This window comes from Halichondria panicea, chromosome 6 (genome assembly GCF_963675165.1).
Source record: "Halichondria panicea chromosome 6, odHalPani1.1, whole genome shotgun sequence".
Taxonomy (NCBI): Eukaryota; Metazoa; Porifera; class Demospongiae; order Suberitida; family Halichondriidae; genus Halichondria; species Halichondria panicea.
The window spans coordinates 6,151,853-6,172,426 of NC_087382.1; the positions used below are offsets into that span (position 1 = coordinate 6,151,853).

At 39.9% G+C, this 20,574-nt stretch overlaps 4 protein-coding genes across 6 annotated transcripts; 2 read left to right on the top strand and 2 right to left on the bottom strand.

Moving 5' to 3' along the window:
• Positions 1-280: 280 nt before the first annotated feature.
• Positions 281-6,961, top strand: LOC135336767 (uncharacterized). 2 transcript variants are annotated; one of them, XM_064532621.1, is made up of 5 exons: positions 281-989; positions 1,464-1,495; positions 1,569-2,480; positions 2,580-3,032; positions 6,082-6,961. In XM_064532621.1, exons 3-5 carry the CDS (start codon positions 1,619-1,621, stop codon positions 6,630-6,632), a joined length of 1,866 nt encoding a protein of 621 aa, XP_064388691.1. In that variant the 5' UTR covers positions 281-989; positions 1,464-1,495; positions 1,569-1,618; the 3' UTR covers positions 6,633-6,961. The 2 variants fall into 2 exon arrangements, with proteins under 2 accessions (XP_064388691.1, XP_064388690.1); XM_064532620.1 differs by lacking the exon at positions 281-989 and having other exon boundaries at positions 1,073-1,495.
• Positions 6,962-9,254: 2,293 nt separating this feature from the next.
• On the top strand, positions 9,255-11,382 carry LOC135336777 (uncharacterized). Its single transcript, XM_064532632.1, has 3 exons — positions 9,255-9,631; positions 9,731-9,808; positions 9,934-11,382. The coding sequence occupies exons 1-3, from the start codon at positions 9,547-9,549 to the stop codon at positions 10,419-10,421; spliced, it is 651 nt and encodes a 216-aa protein (XP_064388702.1). The 5' UTR covers positions 9,255-9,546; the 3' UTR covers positions 10,422-11,382.
• A 1,897-nt stretch (positions 11,383-13,279) lies between these two features.
• LOC135336870 (uncharacterized) lies at positions 13,280-16,697 on the bottom strand. The gene has a single exon (XM_064532741.1). The coding sequence runs from the start codon at positions 16,556-16,558 to the stop codon at positions 13,634-13,636; it is 2,925 nt and encodes a 974-aa protein (XP_064388811.1). The 5' UTR covers positions 16,559-16,697; the 3' UTR covers positions 13,280-13,633.
• Positions 16,618-18,931, bottom strand: LOC135336871 (autotransporter CRAC-like). Of its 2 annotated transcripts, none has more exons than XM_064532742.1 (2): positions 18,779-18,931; positions 16,618-18,665 (listed from the first exon to the last, which is right to left on the bottom strand). In XM_064532742.1, exon 2 carries the CDS (start codon positions 18,661-18,663, stop codon positions 16,618-16,620), a length of 2,046 nt encoding a protein of 681 aa, XP_064388812.1. In that variant the 5' UTR covers positions 18,664-18,665; positions 18,779-18,931. The 2 variants fall into 2 exon arrangements, with proteins under 2 accessions (XP_064388812.1, XP_064388813.1); XM_064532743.1 differs by having other exon boundaries at positions 18,768-18,931.
• Between the last annotated feature and the right edge of the window lie 1,643 nt (positions 18,932-20,574).

Here is a 20,574-nt window from a genome sequence, read left to right on the forward strand (position 1 = left end):
ACACAATGCTTTCAGAACTCCCCTAGTAGTAATCTGTCCGTCTGTCGTTCTGTGTATTCTATATACTCCAGTTTCCTGGCTCTGTGATAGTGCTGTGTTTGTACTAGCTATAGACTCGCAAGCCGCTCACTGTTGCCGTGCAACAGTGAGCGGCTTGCGAGTCTATGTTTGTACCCAGAGGAGGTACAACATGAGGAGCAGGCTTGATTGAGCACTTTAATTACATTCCATTCACGTGTAGGCCTAGGTTTTTTAATGCTGAGTCAGCTAGTCAAGTGTCAAGCCCAATTGCTCCTATAAATTTTTTTTTCTATAATTTTTTTTTTTTTGTCGTACCTCCTCTGGTTTGTACCCAGAGGAGGTACAACACGTGTGTATAGGACCACTAAAAAGGAACGGCACTAAACAGAAACAACCGGAAATGAAGCCAATAAATGGGCGTGGCTATTGCAAGGTCATTATAAGTTTATATTGTTGTCCAGATTTACGATGTCCTCACGCTGTGTTTTCTGCAGCCTTAACCCTTTACCTGCGCTGTTGATGCTTTAAAGCGTCACAAACAGTGCACTAAACTGCGCGGCACATAAATGTCACAAACAGTGCAATAAATCGAAAAACCGATTTAGTAAAGCGTATGCCCGATTCAGTAAATCGGGAGACCAATAATTATAGTGAAGAGCATTTTCATGTGTACATTGAACATGCAGTTTTTACACGTGTTTTGACACAAAATTAATGAGACCATACACCCGCTAGTACAATCCAAACAATTATTTGAAGGATGTTATTATCGGAAACCGATTTTATGGGTTCACAAAAAAATTAGTGATATGCTTGTCTTAATGAAAGGCATTCTTTAGGACTACTTGCAGCTAAAGAAGGAGGAGGTGGTTCTCACCAGGCAGACGTTTCATCAGAAAAACTCTGAGCTCGAGTGTTGTGGTGCAGAGCTTGAACACAAATGAATAGTTACGGACGTGTTGTATAAGGTTAGGGTTAGGGTTAGGGTTAGGGTTAGGGTTAAATGGGTTAGTGTGCAGCACCCCCCCTAAAAATATCTCCCCATGCATGCTGGTCATGACTTAACTTCCGAACCACATGCACAATTAAGTGTAAAAATGCCGAAGTATAATTATATAAACTCCAGCTCCGGTGCACTTAACAAGGAACAGTATTATCGTGTGAGCTATAAGCTAGTACAAAGTATAATGTGCATGGTCTTTGGAATCCACAACTGTCAGTTTATACAACTAATCTGTTTGAAATGCATGAACAGAATCCGATCATTGTAGGAATTTAAATTTATACGACACTATAGATTGGGTTCTCATTATCTCAGGCTAATGCCTAGGCTGTAAAGTGCATGATAAATATTATGCTATAACGGCTATGCAAGTATAATTATAGCTCACATCAGTCATGTCGAAGTTCCTTAACTTCCTGGTCATTTTGCTGTTATGTAGGTACAGTGATGCTCTAAATTGTAACCAAACAGGTGAGTATTATTATATATATACCACTGATTGCTAGCTATATTACATACATACAATATTGTATTCCTTGTACAGCTCTCCCTCCTACCTTTCGTGGAGATGAAAGGGCACGTCAGCTGTATTACATGAACGTACCTCTTATAAATGTACATTCCCTTGAATCCCTACCAAGTTGTACAGGGAATACTCTTTCAACATACATCACTTGCGAATACGATGTCATCCTGGGAGACGGAGAAACTGTTCCTTTTCCTCCTGATTTGAACAATTCAAGTTACTTCGAATATTTCCTTGCTTGGAAGAGGGACTCTGAATATCCTTTCATAGACTTTGATCTCAGTGAAATAACACCAGGGGTGTCTGCAATTGAGCTTACTTTGTTGAACAGCCCTGCTAACAGAATCAGCTTGCCAGACATTGAATTATACTGGGTGAAAGGACCTTTGAGTGCTTCAGAAATTGAGTCAAGTATTATAAGTACAATTCTTGACAACCAAGACCTTGCACAAACTGACAACCAAGTCAGAACTATTACTATTAGACTTGAAACAATGCAAACTGGCTTCAACCTCAGAATCAGATTTCAATTTAAAGACTTTCACAACTTTGATTGGGTGTTTGTTAGTGAAGTACGATTTTGTACAGATCCTCAACCAACCTTCCAACCCAAAGTGATATTTCATTCACCAAAACCCGATAATGTTATTGTTCATCCCAGTGCAGATGACCTGAGCAGAGGATCAAAAGAGTTACGGTGTACTATTTCTAGCGAAGGAATGTACACATGGCAGTGGAAAAGAAATGGCTCTGTTATTACAAGTGATGGAGACTATAAGATCACCACTGGAGACGGAAGTAGAACAACCAAGCTAACTATTAACAATTTGAATTTCAGTGATACTGGTGAATACAAATGTACAGCAACAATTGTAGATTTTTCAGAAACGAAACACAGCGCTTCAAAACAGCATGTTGTTACTTTTCCTGGTAAGTACTTTTCCTGGTAAGTCAGATACAAATTACTGTGCATGCATATGATTGCCCTTAAGAGATAATTAGTCTAATGCCCATGCAATGGTTTTGCAGAATATGTCACCACTATTCCAGATGTCAAAGAATATCAACAAGCCGAAAAAGTTACCCTGACCTGTGAACTCCATGGCTACATTCAGTCACCATTCACTCCTCTTGTGTGGCTTGATATAGGTGGCAGTCAAATAACTATGTCAACAAAATACAGTATCACTTCTAATGACGGACTGAGAACAAAAATATATAAGAACGGCACAGCTACTCCTAGTGTGATATTGAACCTCACAATTCAAGATATCTCAGCAGCAGATACAGGGGAATACACATGTCAGGGTGCAAGAACAAATAGTGTTACTCAACTAACAATATTAGAGAGGAATGCTCCTCTAAGCACATCACTCCATCCATCACCTACCACTGTATCATCGATCACTTTGACAACACTAACGCCAACCATAATGTCCTTCTTTTCCACAACCTCTCTCAGTCCTACGTCAATGACTAATGGTAAGAAATGATAATTTTATTTCATGTGCGTGACGGTATTTTGGTATTAATTAATTTGGGCTCATAATTAGCAATAATTACAGTCTTCATGATTGAAGTGTTCGAAGTTCCGTATACAATAACATGCATGCTCACAAAAGAGCAAGCTAGCCTATAATTATAATTATACACCATACCCTCGTGAAAATATGCCCATCTTTTTCTGCAAGAACTTTAGGCTTTACCTGTATGCTGTTGACGCTTTAAAGCGTCAAAAACAGTGGCCTGCACTGCGTCCTTTAGAAATTTCACGGAGAGCGCACAAAGTTACTAAAATTGACGTATGTAGTATAAAGTTTATGTTTTTTTCCTGTATTTTGGGCTGCCCCCTCGTCCAAACGTGTATGGGGGATTCTTATATGGCACTTTTAGTTTCAGCACCCCTGAGACGTATAATTTGGCAGGTAGCAGCGAGGACGTATGCTACAGTTTAGTACCAACCTCCTGATATAGGTATCCTCCTGCCGTTCCAAGAGTACTTTGAGGTCACCAAGAACATCAACCCCTTGCACATTCCAACCATTATTTGAAAAAAGAAGGGGTTTCACGAGGGTATTGAGTGTGGCTGCATGAGTTGAGTTATCACATGCAATGAGCCAAAATTGAGGTCAGTGGGTGAGAGCTTGTAGCAGAAATGGGGCGAGGTAGCAGAAATCAAAATTTTAGGAAGAATCATTCAGAATACATGCATGCAGTTAATGAGTCTAAGCTGACTCATTACTATAGTAATGAGTCAGTAATGAGTCAGCTTAGACTATAATTTTATACTACCATGCATAATTATATAGCACGAAATTTTAGATCGAGGCACTTTATACTTTCATGGAATTGGCTCTAAAACACATTTAGTTGAGCGCAATATAGAGTATGTAATGCAGGTTACATCCGCTATGATTGTGGAAAATTGTTTGTGGAGGACTACATGCTAACCCTCGAAAACAGCGAAAATTAAGCATCTCAACAATTCAAGCTATACGATATCATGCATAAGCTACGAATAGAATCTAGAGTCAGTTTTCCATTGTTCATTCTTATACTTTAATCATGCATTTAAGGCAGCAGGTGGGCGTACATTCGAGTAAAACTCGCCGCTCGCGATACATACGCCCAGTCCCTTAATAACCATTAAACTTTCCGTAAGTCCTTCGGTGAAATCATCAGCCCCTCCAGATTTTATTTCTGAATCATTCATTTTGTGTATGTTATAGAGTAATCTGATAAATCATGAGGCGCAGCCGAGTTGGTTTATCTGATTACTCCACCGTGTAAAGCATATACCATGAGAGGCCATAGTTTAACTGGCTTGTATATACTATGTTTAGAACTGTATGTTTAGAGCTATTTCCTGTCATGCTTCATGTCAATGAATATGCTTATACTACTGTTTGACGTCACTGTTGCTATAGCTATATGCAATGAATTTGCGTAGGGTACAAGCGGGTATTATGAGACATCTAAACGTTTCTTACTCCCCTGTCTTGCAGTAATCTTGAGGGAGCTAAATAGCCTGTTCACTAACTACTATGGTCATAGGCTTGGCACGTAAGCAAAAAATTCTAGTGACAGTGCTTTTTTACAGCTAATCTAGCATTTAGTGTTCAAAGTGATTCGGGCATTATGAGACAGGGGGGCATTACGAGACACCATTAGATTTAACGCTAATTGGCTACTCTAGCATATCTTATATGTGATTATTCTGTCTACAAAAACAGTTCCTCCTGTTTTAACAGATACCTAGTGAATTTTACTACAAAACATTTGGCACCCACTTAAATGTGGTCAATAAAAATGGATTAAATTCTGTTCTTAAACAAACTATTGTGGTATCTCTGTCAACACAAGCATACAACTCCAAATTTCTTGAAAAAATAGTAGAGAGGTAGTGCTATTACTATGCATGATTAAGAATAGCTGAAGCACTCTTGTTTTAAACAGCTGTCTCATAATTGGTTCCGTCTCACAATACCCCTCATCTACCCTATAATTTTGTTTGTAAAAGCGATGGCCGATTGAATGATTCAAGTAAGTTTCTTCTATGATTCAAGCAAGCGATTGTGAAGGCTGTGTTTCTACATCTTTATCGAAGGCACTTCAAAAAAGTGCATTGGTGCTATATATACTTGTCCTACAGACAGTGCAAATGTACCCAAAAATATCATTCCACAAGCCTACTGACCACCAGTGCTGTCTCTCTAGTCTGTAGTATTTGAGGAAATGTGAAGGAACCAGATAAACATTTGGCAGTGTGGACCCTTCTCACTGCTCGGGTCCCATGCAGCAATGTAGACTATATAAGCAGGTTGTGACAACCAATGTTGGAAAAAGCAACAAACAATAAACCAGTGTACATGCATGTACAAGTACCGTATAGCGGGTAATTTTCGGGGGACAAAATATTCTGGTTCAGCAATATTGAGACATTTCGTGGGTAATATTTTCGTGGTTACTTAGCTTGCACTGCAGGTAAAGGTAGGCAGGTCGCTTCATTCGTGGGTAAAATATTCGTGGTCAGACCTCCAACCATGAAAACCACGAATATTTTGCCCCCACGAAAATTACCTGCTATACGGTATCATTTACAGTTCTTCCAAATTTGCCTCCCTTGAACTATGCATCGAACTTCGGCTCTTTTTTCATGTTGACTAAAATCATTAGTAGTCTGTTTTGTATTGATTTAAGAATTTTCTCTAGCTCTATACATATTGAGTTGACTCAATGAACAGTGTGTTAATGTTATGAATGAATTGAATTGAACAGTGTGTCAATTTTGTTGCAAAGGTGATGTTGTATTCAAATCTATAGCTGTACGCGTAGTCTGACCACAAGCCACAGTATATGGTAGACCAGGTATAACTACCATAGGTGGTCCGACAGCTTGTATTAGTAGTATAAACTACAACTGAAGCCTTTGATCTTTGGTGCAACATAGTACAATCATGTAGTCTATATAATTATTATGAGAATTACCACGTGTAATATTGACAATACTGTTTTGTATTTATAATTGTAGGGTTTTCGAACATTTTCAACGGGCAAAGTCAACTTATTGCAATACCGATTGTCACCAGCATTGTTATGGCCTTACTACTTGTGCTCTTAATGCTAGTTATTTGTTATCTGTGGCAAAAGGTGAAGAAGCTATCAGCAGCATTAACTGCAATGCAACAGGGAGTACTGATCTCCAATACTGACACAAACCTAGCGTATCAATCAGAAATCAGCTCTAATGATGATTACGAAGTTATCCAAGAAGAGAGAGCAGCAACACTCACTAGAAATCGATCGTACCCTCATCTTCACTCATGGATCACTGATCCACCACAAAGAGGCTTACTTGAAACAAATGCTATGGCTGAAGATATTGAATTAGCGGTGATTGAGACAACTTATCTAACACCATTGAGTTCTAGAAATCCACTCGCAAATGAAGAGATGGACAGTGAAAGCTATGACGATGTAATTCTTCCCCTGAAAACAGACACGAGTGATGGTCAGTCACTCAGAAGCTCAATGACGGTGAGTGTTGATGAAGAGCTAGTAGTTGAAGTGACTATGGTTTAAAACTTGAGAAAACCATAATTTGACATTTATATGCTGCATTTCTTATTATTGTTTGACAATTATAATAATAGCCGTTTAAAATAGCAAATTAGACACAGTTTAGTTTAAATTTGTTGCGTGCATTCATATATGTATCAATGACATGTACATAAACTCTTATAGCCTCGATTCCAGGCTGCCATCGTCCCTGCGGTTTGGAATCGAGGTTAATGAGCTCGCAATTGGAGAGTAATTATATGTTTAAAGCTCTACGTGCAAGCAGCATTGTGTCTATATACTTCTTTAATCTTGGTTTTGTATATATTACTTATTTTATTATGCTATGGTGAGTCAATTGTTCCGGTTATATTCTTTCGATTCATATAGTCGTTATTCTTTGTCGAGCAAATTGTAAGCAATTAACGGTTCACTATATGCTTTTCGCAACAACTGCCAAGGCAACCAGCAATATACTCCGTCACAATAAATGCAGCATAGCAAGTTGCCAATTCAATGAGTATGATACTAGTATTGCGACCCTTGTACATGTACGTTCATGCAATATATACGAAGACTTTTATTGCTCAGCTACAAAATACTAAGACTGCGTGTACCGGTATAAATAGGTCTAGCCTTTATAATATATTATCCTCCTATTGAGGTCAAGAATGATGTGTGAACTGTCTATATGGCTGCCATTTACGAAGGGAGTAGCCTCACTCTAAGCCGGGGTGAGTACATCAATAACTTATATATAATTATATGCAGGTGGTGGGTGATGTGATTTCCTATGCACCTTGCAAAAAATGCCATAACTTATCCTGTATACGATGTGGGCCACTTTCAGGGGAAAACCCTTCCTCTCTCTGAAGCTACATGCACTCATACCTCCAAATTCACTCCTCTCGGCTTCAGCAATAAATGAGTCTTCTCCATTGAGGTCGAGTTGTGAACTGTCTACGAGTATGTCAACTACGAAGGGTACAAGCTCACTCTGGGAGTTGGGAAGTATGTTATTTTATCTCAGAGAAAATTGGTAATTCAGAGCTTTATTCCTTTGTGTGTGAACTACACAGCAACATCTAGTTGGGCGTCCGACCTTCCGTTAAGAAAAAGAGGTCGGGTTTCAAGTTAATGTCAGCCGCTGGATTTTAATGGCGTTGTCTCCTCTATTACTCACTCTGAAAGTGGGAAAGTATACTAGTAATCTGTGAAACGATGTCATCTTCTCAGTGAAGAGAACAGCTACACTATTATAGCAATTGTAAGCTATAAGCTGTTCTCTTCACTGAGAAGATACACATACATAAAAGCCTCTATTATATAGTATAGATCCTTTGTATAATTATTGGCCAGGGAAAACACCAGACAGTGTGGAAACGAGAACTCTGTCAAGAGCATAACTCCACTCCACATGTATTGAACCGAGGAACCTGCTAGAAATTGAACGCATAGTACACAGTAACACCGTAATTACCAGGGGCGTAGCTTAATGGTTTCCTAGTTGGCCAGAAACCCCCACTTGCTGAAAAATGGGTGGGGCTGATCATGTGCTGAAGTTAATATTGACCAGAGTAGATTAATATCCAGTCTGTTTTTATTTAACCTCGAGACCAGCCGTTCGTTATCTGAAAGAACGCCTGGTCAAGTTCCAATGTAGCACTAGCCTCGATCCCAGGCCGCACTTCCTCGAAGAGTGGCCTGGGATCGAGGCTAGTGCTACATTGGGGCCAGTGAAGGAGGCTAATATGTAGCCTCGAACCAGGCCCAATGTAAGTTTTACATTGGGCCTGGTTCGAGGCTAAGGCTAATGTAGCACTCGTCCAGCGGTCCAGGAATATAATTGCCCGCAACAAGGTGTGAAAACCTACCCGTGAATATCATTATGACGTTACAGCAACGGCAGCTAGCTAGCTTGGACCTAGCCTTGATTCGGCCTTGAATCGAGGCTAGGTCCAAGCTAGCTAGCTGCCGTTGCTGCACGGTAAATAATTATGGTTTTCACACCTTGTTGCGGGCAATTATCGGTCCAAGAAATTCCTGGACCACTGGACGAGTGCTACATTGGAACTTGACCAGGCGTTCTTTCAGATAACGAACGGCTGGTCTCGAGGCTAGTATTTATTGGTTACCTTCTGCAATCCAAGATAAGAGACCAAGATCAGCCCAGTTCCTCTACTACTGCTCAGAGTCAGACTCCAGACTGTATTTTACAGCGTATACTGCTAATGGCTGGAGACTAGCAAGAGTATGGATTGATATCTAGCTTGGATTTATTTCAATGCCTATTATTAATACTGCAATCCAAGATAAAAGACCTGATTGTCAGCCCAGTTCCTCTATACTGCATGCTCAGACTCCAAACTGCATGTATATGCAGTCTCACCACAATCTGATTCTCAGCCACCAACCTCAGAGCTCATGCCCACTGTCAATGCCAATGGTACTGATCCTGGTAGTACATTTGTACTTACAGTTTAGGAGATGAGGCCGAGGAGAACGACTTAGCAAATAAGGGGTGTAACCGGCATAATTAAGAGGCGTGGCACCGGAAATGGGCGTGGTCTAAAAATTTAGCGGCACTGTCGCGCCGCCTTATTCCTTTAGAAACCCCTTTTAGTAAATGTCTAGCCTCGATTCCAGGCCGATTAAAATACTCTGCCTTGAATCGAGGCTAGTAAATGTCTAGCTACGCCCCTGATTACAATTTATAAATCATATTACAGGTTGTATTGATGTAGTGCAGTCTTTGGAATCCACAACTGTCAGTTTATGCAACTAATTAGTTTGAAATGTTGAAATGTCTAGAATTAGTATGTACTATAGTAGATTGGATTCCCATTGTCTCAGGCTAAATGCGTAGGCTACAAGATACTACAATGGCTCATGCATAGTATAGATTCTTATATGTAGCTAGCTAAAGCTCTGCACAGCCATGCCGATCTCCCTAAACTTTGTTCTATACCTGGTCATTTTGCTACTATGCAGGTACAGTGGTGCTCTCAATTGTAACCAAACAGGTGAGTAAGATGGTACCGTCACTAGAAGTAAGATGGTACTGATATAGCTATACAGTAGCAGCTAGTGCATAGTTTACTTTAATTGTATTCCTTATACAGTTCTCCCTCCTATACATACATCTGTCACTTTGACAACACTGCCGCCAACCATAATGTCTCTCAATGCTACGTTAAATGGTAAGGATAATTATGCATTTGCCTGCATCGTGATGGTAACTTATTTTAGCTCATACAATGTAATTATGTAATTACGCATGCATTCTCTTCTATATAATTATGTGTATACATGTATAATTATACAGGGCTTTCAAACATTTTCAACGGGCAAAGTCAACTTATCGCAATACCGATTGTCACAAGCATTGTGTTGGCCTTACTGATTGTGCTCTTATTGTTAGTTATTGGTTATCTGTGGCGAAAGGTGAAGAAGCTATCAGCAGCACTAACTGCAATGCAACAGGGAGTACTGATCTCCAATACAGATACAAACCTAGCATATCAATCAGAAATCAGCTCTAATGATGATTACGAAGTTATCCAAGAAGAGAGAGCAACAACACTCACTAAAAATCAGTCATACCCTCATCTTCACTCATGGCTCACTGATCCACAACTACAAAGAAGCTTACTTGCAACAAATGCCATGGCTAAAGATATTGAGATGGACAGTGAAAGCTATGACGATGTAATTCTTCCCCTGAAAACAGACACGAATGATGGTATGTCATCCAGAAACTCAATGACTGTGAGTCTTGGTGAAGAACTAGTAGTTGAAGTGACTATGGTTTAAAATTTGAGAGGATCATATATTAATGTTATGTATCTTAGATATATTATTATACATATAATAGCTTATTATAACACTGACTATAGTAGCGATTTTATTTTAATTGTTCACATGCCTGCATAATTATCAAGTGTGTAAATTATTCGGTTGTATATTATTACCTGCATGGGTATAGGATAAGTTATAGTTAAACAATGGCCTCGAGTGGTATATTTGATTTACACGCGAGAGTAATCTGATAAACCACGAGGCGCAGCCGAGTTGGTTTATCTGATTACTCGAGCGTGTAAAGCAAATATACCACGAGAGGCCATAGTTTAACTGGCTTGTACTATGTTTAGAACTGTACTACTATGTTTAGCTACTTCCTGTCATGCTTCTTCAATGAATATGCTTATAACTACTGTTTGACGTCACTGTTGCTATACCTATGCAATGAATTTGCTATTTTTTTAAAAAAAGCGATGGCTGATTCAAGCAAGCGTCTATGATTCAAGCAAGCAATTGTGAAGGCTGTGTTTCTGCATCTTTATAGAAGGCACTTCAAGAAAGTACACTGGTGCTACTTGTCTACAAAGAGTGCAAATGTACCCCAAAATATCATTCCACAAGCCTACTGTACTGGCCCAGTGCAGTGCAGTCTCTTTAGTCTGAGAAACACTTGGCAGTCTGGACCCTTCTTACTGCTCCTGGTCCCATGCAGCAATGTAATAAGCAGGTTGTGACAACCAATGTTGAAAGTTGAAAAAAAGCAACACAAACAAACCAGTATCGTTCGATTCACGATCACGGAGTTCTTCCAAATTTGCCTCCTTTTTGGAACTATTCATCGCTTGAACTTGGCTCTTTTTATGTTGACTAAAATCATTAGTATAGTAGTCTGTTTTGTATTGAATTCTCTCTAACTCTAATATTGCTAATATTGATTGAATTGAGTAGTGTGTCATTGTTTTAATTGAAACAGTGTGTCAATTTTGTTGCAAAGGTGGGATACTGTATTCAGTTCTAGCTGTACATGTAGTTTGACCACAGCCATGGTATATGGCAGTTATACACTAGCCTCGTTCCCAGGCCTTACTTTTTCTTGCTGTTGTCACTGTTCATCCATAAACATAAAAAGACATAGTGAGGCAGCAAAGAAAGAAATGGGCGTACAGTTAAGAAAAAGTAAGGCCTGGTTTGGGAAATCGCGTGATCCACAAGGATTTTTATGAACGTGGGCGATATGTAGCCCACAATTGTGACGTGGTATTCTCCCACGCATTCAGAGTAAGGACTGTACTACTAGTACTATACTGTACTTGTACTGAGACAACCACCAAGCTGTGCTGCAAGTCAGATCAGAGAACCAGCGTGGCCAGCTCTGGTGGCAGTAGCTACCTGCTATATGATAATGATGACTAAGCTATTCTACTCTAGCATGTAGAAAGACACAAGAAAAGGTAATAGTGATAGAATCTAAACACACAATCTAGACTAGTAGTAGTAGATCATCTAGCTAAGCCTAAGGTATATAGCTAGCTATAGTGCTTGCAAACTTCCAGTTCCAAGTCCATGTCCAGCTTAATTGCTGCAGGCAAAGTTTTATTAGTCATAGACCTCTGCGTGGGCAGTCCAACATCTCTAGCTCAGTATGCCCACGCTCATTTTCACCCTTCTACCACCCTTCTACCCTCACGCGACTTCCCGATACAGGCTCTCCTTTTTCCTAACTCTACGTCTATTTCTTTCTTTATTCCTCCAATTAATACCGTATTTTATCTCATTGAACGAATGATACAGTATTTTATCTTATTGAACGATTGTGATAAAGAGAACAGAAAAAGGAGAGCCTGTGTAGAGGCTAGTTATACACTAGGGTATAACTGCCATATACCATGGCTGTGGTCAGACAGGTTGTATAAGTAGTATAAACTACAACTGAAGCCTTTGATCTTTGGTGCAACCATAGTACAATATAGTATACATTGCATGATAGCTATAATTATTAATAGCTGGTGATATCCATCTGGAATCACTCTAGTGTGTACCTTGTCTGATCATGATGAGAGAATGTGAGACATGAGGTGGACTTGGACCCACTGTTAACTTATACTACGGCTGTAGCGACATATCTCTGCTGCATCGATATACTGCTTCAGGTGTGTGTATGTATAACTATATATAGCAATTGTTGATGCGGCTTTAGCTTCTCCCTTGCAGCATGCAGTTGGACTGTTTTGACCCATGTTATCAAGGCATCTCCATTCTATAACTGATGGACTCAAGCACCAGGTCCTCTGTGTGCCCCCCTGCATGGTGAGTATACAGACCCCCATGCATAGTGACTGCATGTATACATGCATGTATACGTAGAAGAGCTTGAGAATCTTTCTATCTGTGAGGCCTTGTATTTATTAGCTGTACACGTATGTGTCTCTCCTATCCTATAGTACTTTTGGGCAATTTTCGTTGTTCTATACAACGGACACCATGACTCCAGTTCTAAACATCCGGATTGAAAAGTTGAGTTACATTCCAAGCAACGTGGCTTTATAGTCAGCCATGCAGTAAGAGTGCTGCAGTTAGATCGATATAAGCTTTGAGGATTATAGCTGGTTTTACATAGCTATATATAGTGCAACTATATATTCAGATGCATGCACATGCAGTATACACTCACTGTTCTATTAAACTTATAGCTACCTCACATGCAGCTGCATGCTTGTTCTAATTATTCCGGACACTTTTTGTGAATGCTGTATAAAAATCTGTTCCAATTATATACCTGGACAATTTCAAAAATTAATATTTTTCTGTCCGAAGTTAGACGGTAATGTTGTGGGAATATTAAATACCGTATAGCGCGAAATTTTCGAGGCACTTATATTTCGTGGAATGGCCTCTAAAACATTTCGTTGCACAATGTTTGCGGAATGACTGCTTACCGGAAGCTACGCCTTTAAATCTTTGCACGTTATATCAGATAATTCTAATTAAAGAACAATTTTCGTGGACTTAATTTTCGTGTAGGATTGCTAACCCACAAAATCCGCGAAAATTAAGCCCCTCGAAAATTTCGCGCTATACGGTATATGATTATAGCACAGCCATTTTATCTCTACAAAAAAACCTCAACTTAGTATAACACATTTAACCAATAACGTGCAGTAACTGTTGGATAATCAATATCTAAGAATGTTATATAAAAGTACCTCAGCTATAAATAAGACAGTTCACACTTCATTGTGTATGGGACCGATTTCTGTGTGTGTAACAACAGGACGACGGTTGATTCTTAGAGGGGGAGGGGCTGATATTCCGTAGTCCTCTGCGGTGAGGGGGGCTAGTTCATCCAGGGCAGGCTCTCTCAGCTGGTCTGGCCTCGTGGCTGGTCTGATGATGGGAGGAGTGATGTATCGATCAGGGTCAGTTTCTTCCATGGCTCCATCAGTGTAAGGTGGTGTGTCCACAATGTCTTTTTGCTCAGCTATAAGTTGTTCATCGTCATCGTCATCAATTTCATTTGCTGCAAACTGATCCATGGTATTGTTAGGTTCTCGGTTCTTTTTGTATGCAACACCAGTTGTCAAGTTTTTTGCGACTTGCTTTATCTTGAGCCATGTTTTAGTCTTCTTTAGTATGTAGTGGTGGAAATGGTAGCTGATTATTGTCACAAAGAGAATGAAAGCTATGGACATTGAAACATTGGTCAGTATTTCTTGCTGTTGGTGTATTTCAGCAACATATAAAGTACCAATAGATAGAATGCCGAGATTAAGCAGAAGGAACGTTTCTAGATATTCGTTAAATTGCTTTTTGTGCACTCGGTTGGTCAATGTTATCAGTCCGAATGCAATACACCCAGATGATAGAACAGGGAAAGAAGTGTTTGGAGCCATGGCAACTACTAGATTATGAGCAATCAGTGCAAAGAGGAGCAGTCCCACCCAGTAGCGATGCTTGGGAGTGAATGGAGCATGGTATGCATCCATGAAACCATTGTAGTATGTGTTTTTGGTCCATATCATAACCTTGGAACAGCGAGGAAACCATTGTCCAAAGAAGAGCAGTATAGTGAACAATTCACCGGCAATGAGGATTATGGCTGCAGCAACAAACTGAGGAATGTTATTGGGAGTGAAGTATAGTACATTGCCGTCAAACAACCAAACAGTCTTGGTTGAACCGTCGGAATATTCCAAGACCCTGTTTTGTAGTGCAGCAACGATAAACCGTAAGAATTTTGAATAAGAGAGTAGGACAAGTGTGCCTAGGGCAGCAACTGGATTCCTGTTGGAGAGGAGCTTTGAAAAGGAGTCAAAGTACTTGCTCAAAATTATAATAAGAAGCATTAGAAGAAATAGGTAAGCGGGAAAGACAAGTTGAAGGAGTACTTTGGCTTGAGAGTTCATTCCATCATAAAAGCATGTCTCAATTCCCAGGTCAAGATTCACCCATGATACAAAAACTGTTAAAAAGTTGTTTAAACTAGGAAAGAAAATTGCTCTATTAGCAGCTAATATGTTGGCGTAAAATACGAGGCCATGAATAGTTCCAGTTGCTATAGTGATGTTGAGCACGAGAATTAAAACAACTAGCAATATGCCAGCCAGTGCAAATGGTATTAGTAGAATAAGGTAAAGATTAGAGCATTCTTTACAGTCTGACGTAGCCAACACAAGACTGAAATTTGATTTACATTCTCCACACAAGACACCACTTCGATTGTAGGCACACTGTTCGTCATGGTTGCTTAGACTGATGTTGACTGGTTTTTGCACACAATAGTTAAGTGTACAGCTGCTAACAACATACCCTGTTCCATTGGTGGTATTTGTGACTTCGATCCATGTGTTGTTATTTCTTTCCAGCGTTATGTTTCCATTTTCCTCAAAACAATTTGATATTTGATGTCCTTGTTGCAAGTCTGGATCACAGTCACACTTGCACTCAATATCAGATTGAATTGGTTTGAGTCCAATAGGGCATATGCAGGATTGAAAAGAAATATTAAAAAGTTTTCTTGAAATTCCTAAGTTGAAGCATGGACCCTCGGCATAAAGTTCCACTTGAGCAAAACTGTCTTGTGAGAATACATTGTATTCTAATTCTGTGCACTGATTGCCAACTTCTTGTTCTGCCTGTCCTTCTTTGAGACGACCAACTCCACTCTCAGTTACAACAGAACTGTGAATTGTCGCACTCATTGGATTTCCAACTTGGTCAACAGCCATAACACTGATTTTAAATGTGTATCCCTTTCTTGTCGAAATAATGCCGTAGTTATTTTTGCAAAAAAATACTTGCACAGGCCTAGAGGATATTGATAATTCGGTGGAGGATTTTATGGTTTTATTTATGTAGTCCAATCCATTTAAAGCATTGTTATATTCAGCAGTTTGACTTGCAGTACACCTGTCCAACAGACCTCCATAGATGTCTGCTCCTGACTGGGTAGCTGTGTTGTTAGTCATGAATGTGTTACAGTTTGGGCTGCCACGAGAACTATACAATTGAATTGTTTGAAAAAAGCATTCAGCAAAACTAGTTTGAGTAGCATCATCTTCAGTGATCCTTTCTCCACACGTGCTCTTCTGTGTGTCATCCGCCACAAAGATCCCCCCTCCGTACTGTCGAGCCAAGTTGTTGTTGATCAATAACGTCACAAAAAGATCCTGTAATTCTTTTTTAAATAAGTACAGTTTCGAATCCTGCTGTAGATACACTCCACCTCCATTAGCGTTAGCTGTGTTTGATTCAATGTTGACGTGTGATCGAGTAAGATTAAGGGTTGTTGCTACTGCATAAATACCTCCACCATTCTCAGCAATGTTGTCAGTAATCTCACTTCGTTTATTTGGAGTGTTAAATTCAAGCGTGCTTGAATATGCATAAATCCCTCCACCATGCTTGTGTGCTGTGTTGCGATAGATCTTTATTGGCTCATTTACAAAAAGTGCACTTTCTCTTAAAAATATCCCTCCTCCGGAGATAGCTTTGTTGTTGGTGATCAGTACTCCTTCTGTGTTAATGTATATTTGACTCTGTACGACACTGATGGCTCCTCCTAGCACACCACGATTGTTACTGAGTGTTGTTGGTCCATTAAACTCAACTCGACTGTTGACAGCAGCATAAATAATGCCTTCATCCATCATAGAACTGGCCGTGTTATTAGTAACGTTAGTGTTTTTCAAGATCAGGAGAGACTGAGAAATTAAATCACTCCATAGTCAGCACTGTTGTTTGTCAGTTCACAGTTGGAAATGAACACACTGCCTGAGTAAAGAGCACTGATCGCTCCACCATAGTCAGCACTGTTGTTTGTCAGCTCACTGTTGGAGATGGACACACTACCAGAAACAACAGCAATCGCTCCACCATACAGCTCACCCGAGGAAAAAATCGATCCACCATCAGAGACAGCACTGTTGTTTATCAGCTCACTGTTGAAGATGGTGACATTACCTGAGACACCAATCGCTCCACCCCAGTCAGCTCTGTTGTTTTTCAGCTCGCTGCAGGAAATGGAAACACTACCCGAGACAACAGAAATTGCTCCACTAAGGTCAGCACTATTGTTTATCAGCTCGCTGGTCAGGATGGTCACATTACCTGAGGTGCTAATCGCTCCACCAATGTGAGCTCTGTTGTTTGTCAGCTCACTGTTGGAGATGGACACACTACTACCACCTGGGGCAACAAAAATCGCTCCACCATCATTGTTAGCACTGTTGTGTGTCAGCTCGCTGTTGAAGATGAACACGCTACCTGCGGAAACACTAATCACTCCACCAATTACAGCATTGTTGTTTGTCAGCTTACTGTTGGAAATGGACCCGCTACCCGAGAAAACACTAATCGCTCCACCATAAAAACCAGCACTATTGTTTTTCAGCTCACTGTTAGAGATGAGCACACTACCTGCGGTAACAATTATAATTGCTCCACCACTACCATAGTCTGCTCTGTTGTATGTCAGCTCACTGTTGGAGATGGACACATTACCCGAGGAAAAAATCGCTCCACCATTAGAGACAGCACTGTTGTTTGTCAGCTCACTGTTAGAGATGGACACATTACTCGAGGAAACATGAATTGCTCCACCATAGTTAGCTCTGTTGTTTGTCAGTTCACTGTTAGAGATATCGATGGTCAAATTACCTGAGTAAAGTGTATTAATCGCTCCACCACCATAGACAGCACTGTTGTTTGTCAGTTCACTGTTAGAGATATCGATGGTCACATTGCCTGAGAAAAATGTATTAATCGCTCCACCATAGTTAGCTCTGTTGTTTGTTAGTTCACTGTTAGAGATATCGATTGTCACATCGCTTGAGAAAAGTATATTAATCGCTCCACCATAGTTAGCTCTGTTGTAGATATCGATATTACCTGAGTAAACACTGATCGCTCCGCCGCCGCTGTCGGCACTGTTGTTTGTCAGCTCACAGTTGGATATGTTTACACTACTGCCCGAACCAACATGAATCACTCCACCATCTTGAGCAGCTTCATTATTTGTAAAGTTACACCAAGTGATCACTACAGTTCCAGATACCACTTTTACTGCTCCTCCGCTCTCAGCATTGTTATAGTTGAACTCCGTGTTGTTGATCAGAGAGTTGTTTGATTGAATGTAAGCTGCACCTCCATTATTTCTAGTGAACTCACTATTTGTTACGTACACATCATCAGCCTCAACGTGCAGTGCCCGACCAGTGTTGTTCATAAAGAGAGTGTTCTCAATTGTTGCAGTTTGAGTGTTAGCAATCTTAACTACGCAGGTTTTCACCTGATTGAGTAATTCATAGTCCGAAAAGTAGCAGTCTTTGATATAGATATCATGGGCACTGTCAATGATGATCAAACTTTGATCAAAGTTTTGTGGTCCAAGATTCGCTCCAACGAAACCCAAGTTTTCAATGCTCAATTCAGTAATACTAACAAAAAGTATCGTACTGCTATGAAATCCAACTACAGTTGTACTTGTGTTCTGGCCAGTGATTTGCACATGTGAGAAATTACGAATTAATAACTGCTCAGGTAACACATGATCTCCAGGTAGAAAGCTCAAGGTGAGATTGTCTCCACCAGATAACAGGTCTGTTTTAACAAGCTGCTCGAGAGCAAAACAAGTTCCATTTCGATAGTCATGACACAAGTCAATTGAATCCACTGGCACAATGTGATAGTGCTCGCTCCTGGTAACAGTAGCTAGGGTCAGTAACACTAACCAGTTGAGAATGTTTCTAGACAGCATATCTGAGGTGCATGCGTACATGAATGTAATCAGTATAATTTTCTGATGGGCATAATAAATATATATTTACCTACTGTACAATGCATGCCCTATTATATAGTTACCTTCAACTCACTTCATATGTTTAATGGATACTGCAGTATATACTCTTTTCTCTTTCTTTCGACTTAGTGATTGCCACTGCACGCCACATCCCATGCACTTAGTAGAGTTTAAAAGCAGAAAGCACCAGTTTAACCACATAATGGCATGGCCATCTGTGGCTGTATTGTTGTCTAACCTAATTGTGGTAGACTCACCTAGGATAAGGGTTTCAGATGTGGAAGCATATCCTGTGAGAAGCCTAGGTGTAAAAGCATGCACTTAATAGAGTTTAATTTAACCACATAATGGCATGGCCATCTGTGGCTGTATTGTTGTCTAACCTAATTGTGGTAGACTCACCTAGGATAAGGGTTTCAGATCTCGGAAGCATATCCTGTGAGAAGCCTAGGTGTATAAAAGCATGAAGCCCAACATTGTGAAACATCATCAGTATACATGCATGTTGAACATTTGGTGCTTTATGTAATGAAAGCATGCACAGCGGGTGCTGATGCGTCGGTAGGTGTAGCGATGCTATAGCATATGTACACATGCAGTATACTTATGCCCCACCACAAAGTCGTTCAAAAGCTCAACAAATTACACATGTTTTCCTATAATAGCAGACTAATTAATATACAACGAAAATTGCCCAAAAGAGTGTCCGGGGTAATTAGAAGTGTCCGATAAATTAGAAGATATATGGTACATAATTTTAAATATGCAACAGTATCTGCTTTCCTATATTACGCTATGATTACACATGCACATGTCTGGAACACATTAGCAAATTCACTTATCAGCCGGTAATCTCTCAAAGTGTTGAGCTGTTCTCTTGCAAATATCAGCGACTGATTCCTCAGACTCCGCCCACTCCAGCACGAGTCTCCACCCATACAAATGAGTGCTCTGAATACAGCAATCATCTTAATAATTATTTTTAAGTCGCCAATGGGACATTCCATGTGAACTCAACACAAAAAAATGAGCACCCCCTCCGATTTCAACGAAACTTGGTATATACATACCTTACCAAAATATAAGTTATATAACCACACCTAATTTTAGCCCTATATGTCGTATGGCTTCTTAGTTACGAGCCCTTGAAAATTCACCAAAACAAAAAAATATCGGTGACCCACCTATGCTTCTTAGAGCATAACTTCTGCCATGATTAATTATGGCAGATAAAAACTGTACCACCATACTCCCTATGATATGACCTTTCCAGTGACATGCTTAAAGGGGGTGGGCACTCGTTAAAGGGTCAAAGGTCATTATCGTAACCTTTAATTACTCAAAAATGGCGTCTTTTTTTTACCAAACTAGTCTTTAGGTACTATTTCCCGGCTTGTATAAGTTTTGTGATGGGATCTTTATGGGATCAGAAGATATGGACTTTGCAATACAAGTCGGTGCAATTATTAACATGCCTGTGGGGCATTCCATACCAATTTAAACGGATGACTTGTCAGAATTCTCCGAAATTTCATACATACATAGAGTACGGTGAGGTAATAACACACATAAGAATTTAGAGTTATTTATTGTATGGCTTCTGGGGTGTGGCCACCTGAATATTGCCGTTTTCCCAGACAGTTTCACTCACTTAGTTGTACGTAAAAGAGAGATAACTTATGATCAGAGTGTTTCCAAGATGCGTCACTAATATCAACTTGTAGCTTATGTAACAGGGTAGCCTCGAATCCACGCCGATTAATATTTTAATCGGCGTGGATTCGAGGCTAGTAACAGGGTTTCGTATGGTATGTTGTGCGGCTTCTATTAATCAATTTACTGATTATGGGATACATGTTAAACTTGATT

What these genes read in the sequence shown, in the direction of transcription:
- LOC135336767 (XM_064532620.1), top strand. Translation starts at nt 1,420, where the DNA reads ATGTCGAAGTTCCTTAACTTCCTGGTCATTTTGCTGTTATGTAGGTAC. An exon ending in TCTAAATTGTAACCAAACAG is followed by an intron (nt 1,496 to 1,568) that starts GTGAGTATTATT and finishes TTCCTTGTACAG; the next exon opens with CTCTCCCTCCTACCTTTCGT. An exon ending in TCCTACGTCAATGACTAATG is followed by an intron (nt 3,033 to 6,081) that starts GTAAGAAATGAT and finishes TTATAATTGTAG; the next exon opens with GGTTTTCGAACATTTTCAAC.
- LOC135336777 (XM_064532632.1), top strand. Translation starts at nt 9,547, where the DNA reads ATGCCGATCTCCCTAAACTTTGTTCTATACCTGGTCATTTTGCTACTA. An exon ending in TCTCAATTGTAACCAAACAG is followed by an intron (nt 9,632 to 9,730) that starts GTGAGTAAGATG and finishes TTCCTTATACAG; the next exon opens with TTCTCCCTCCTATACATACA. An exon ending in TCTCAATGCTACGTTAAATG is followed by an intron (nt 9,809 to 9,933) that starts GTAAGGATAATT and finishes ATAATTATACAG; the next exon opens with GGCTTTCAAACATTTTCAAC.
- LOC135336871 (XM_064532742.1), bottom strand. Translation starts at nt 18,663, where the DNA reads ATGCTGTCTAGAAACATTCTCAACTGGTTAGTGTTACTGACCCTAGCT.
- LOC135336870 (XM_064532741.1), bottom strand. Translation starts at nt 16,558, where the DNA reads ATGATGGATGAAGGCATTATTTATGCTGCTGTCAACAGTCGAGTTGAG.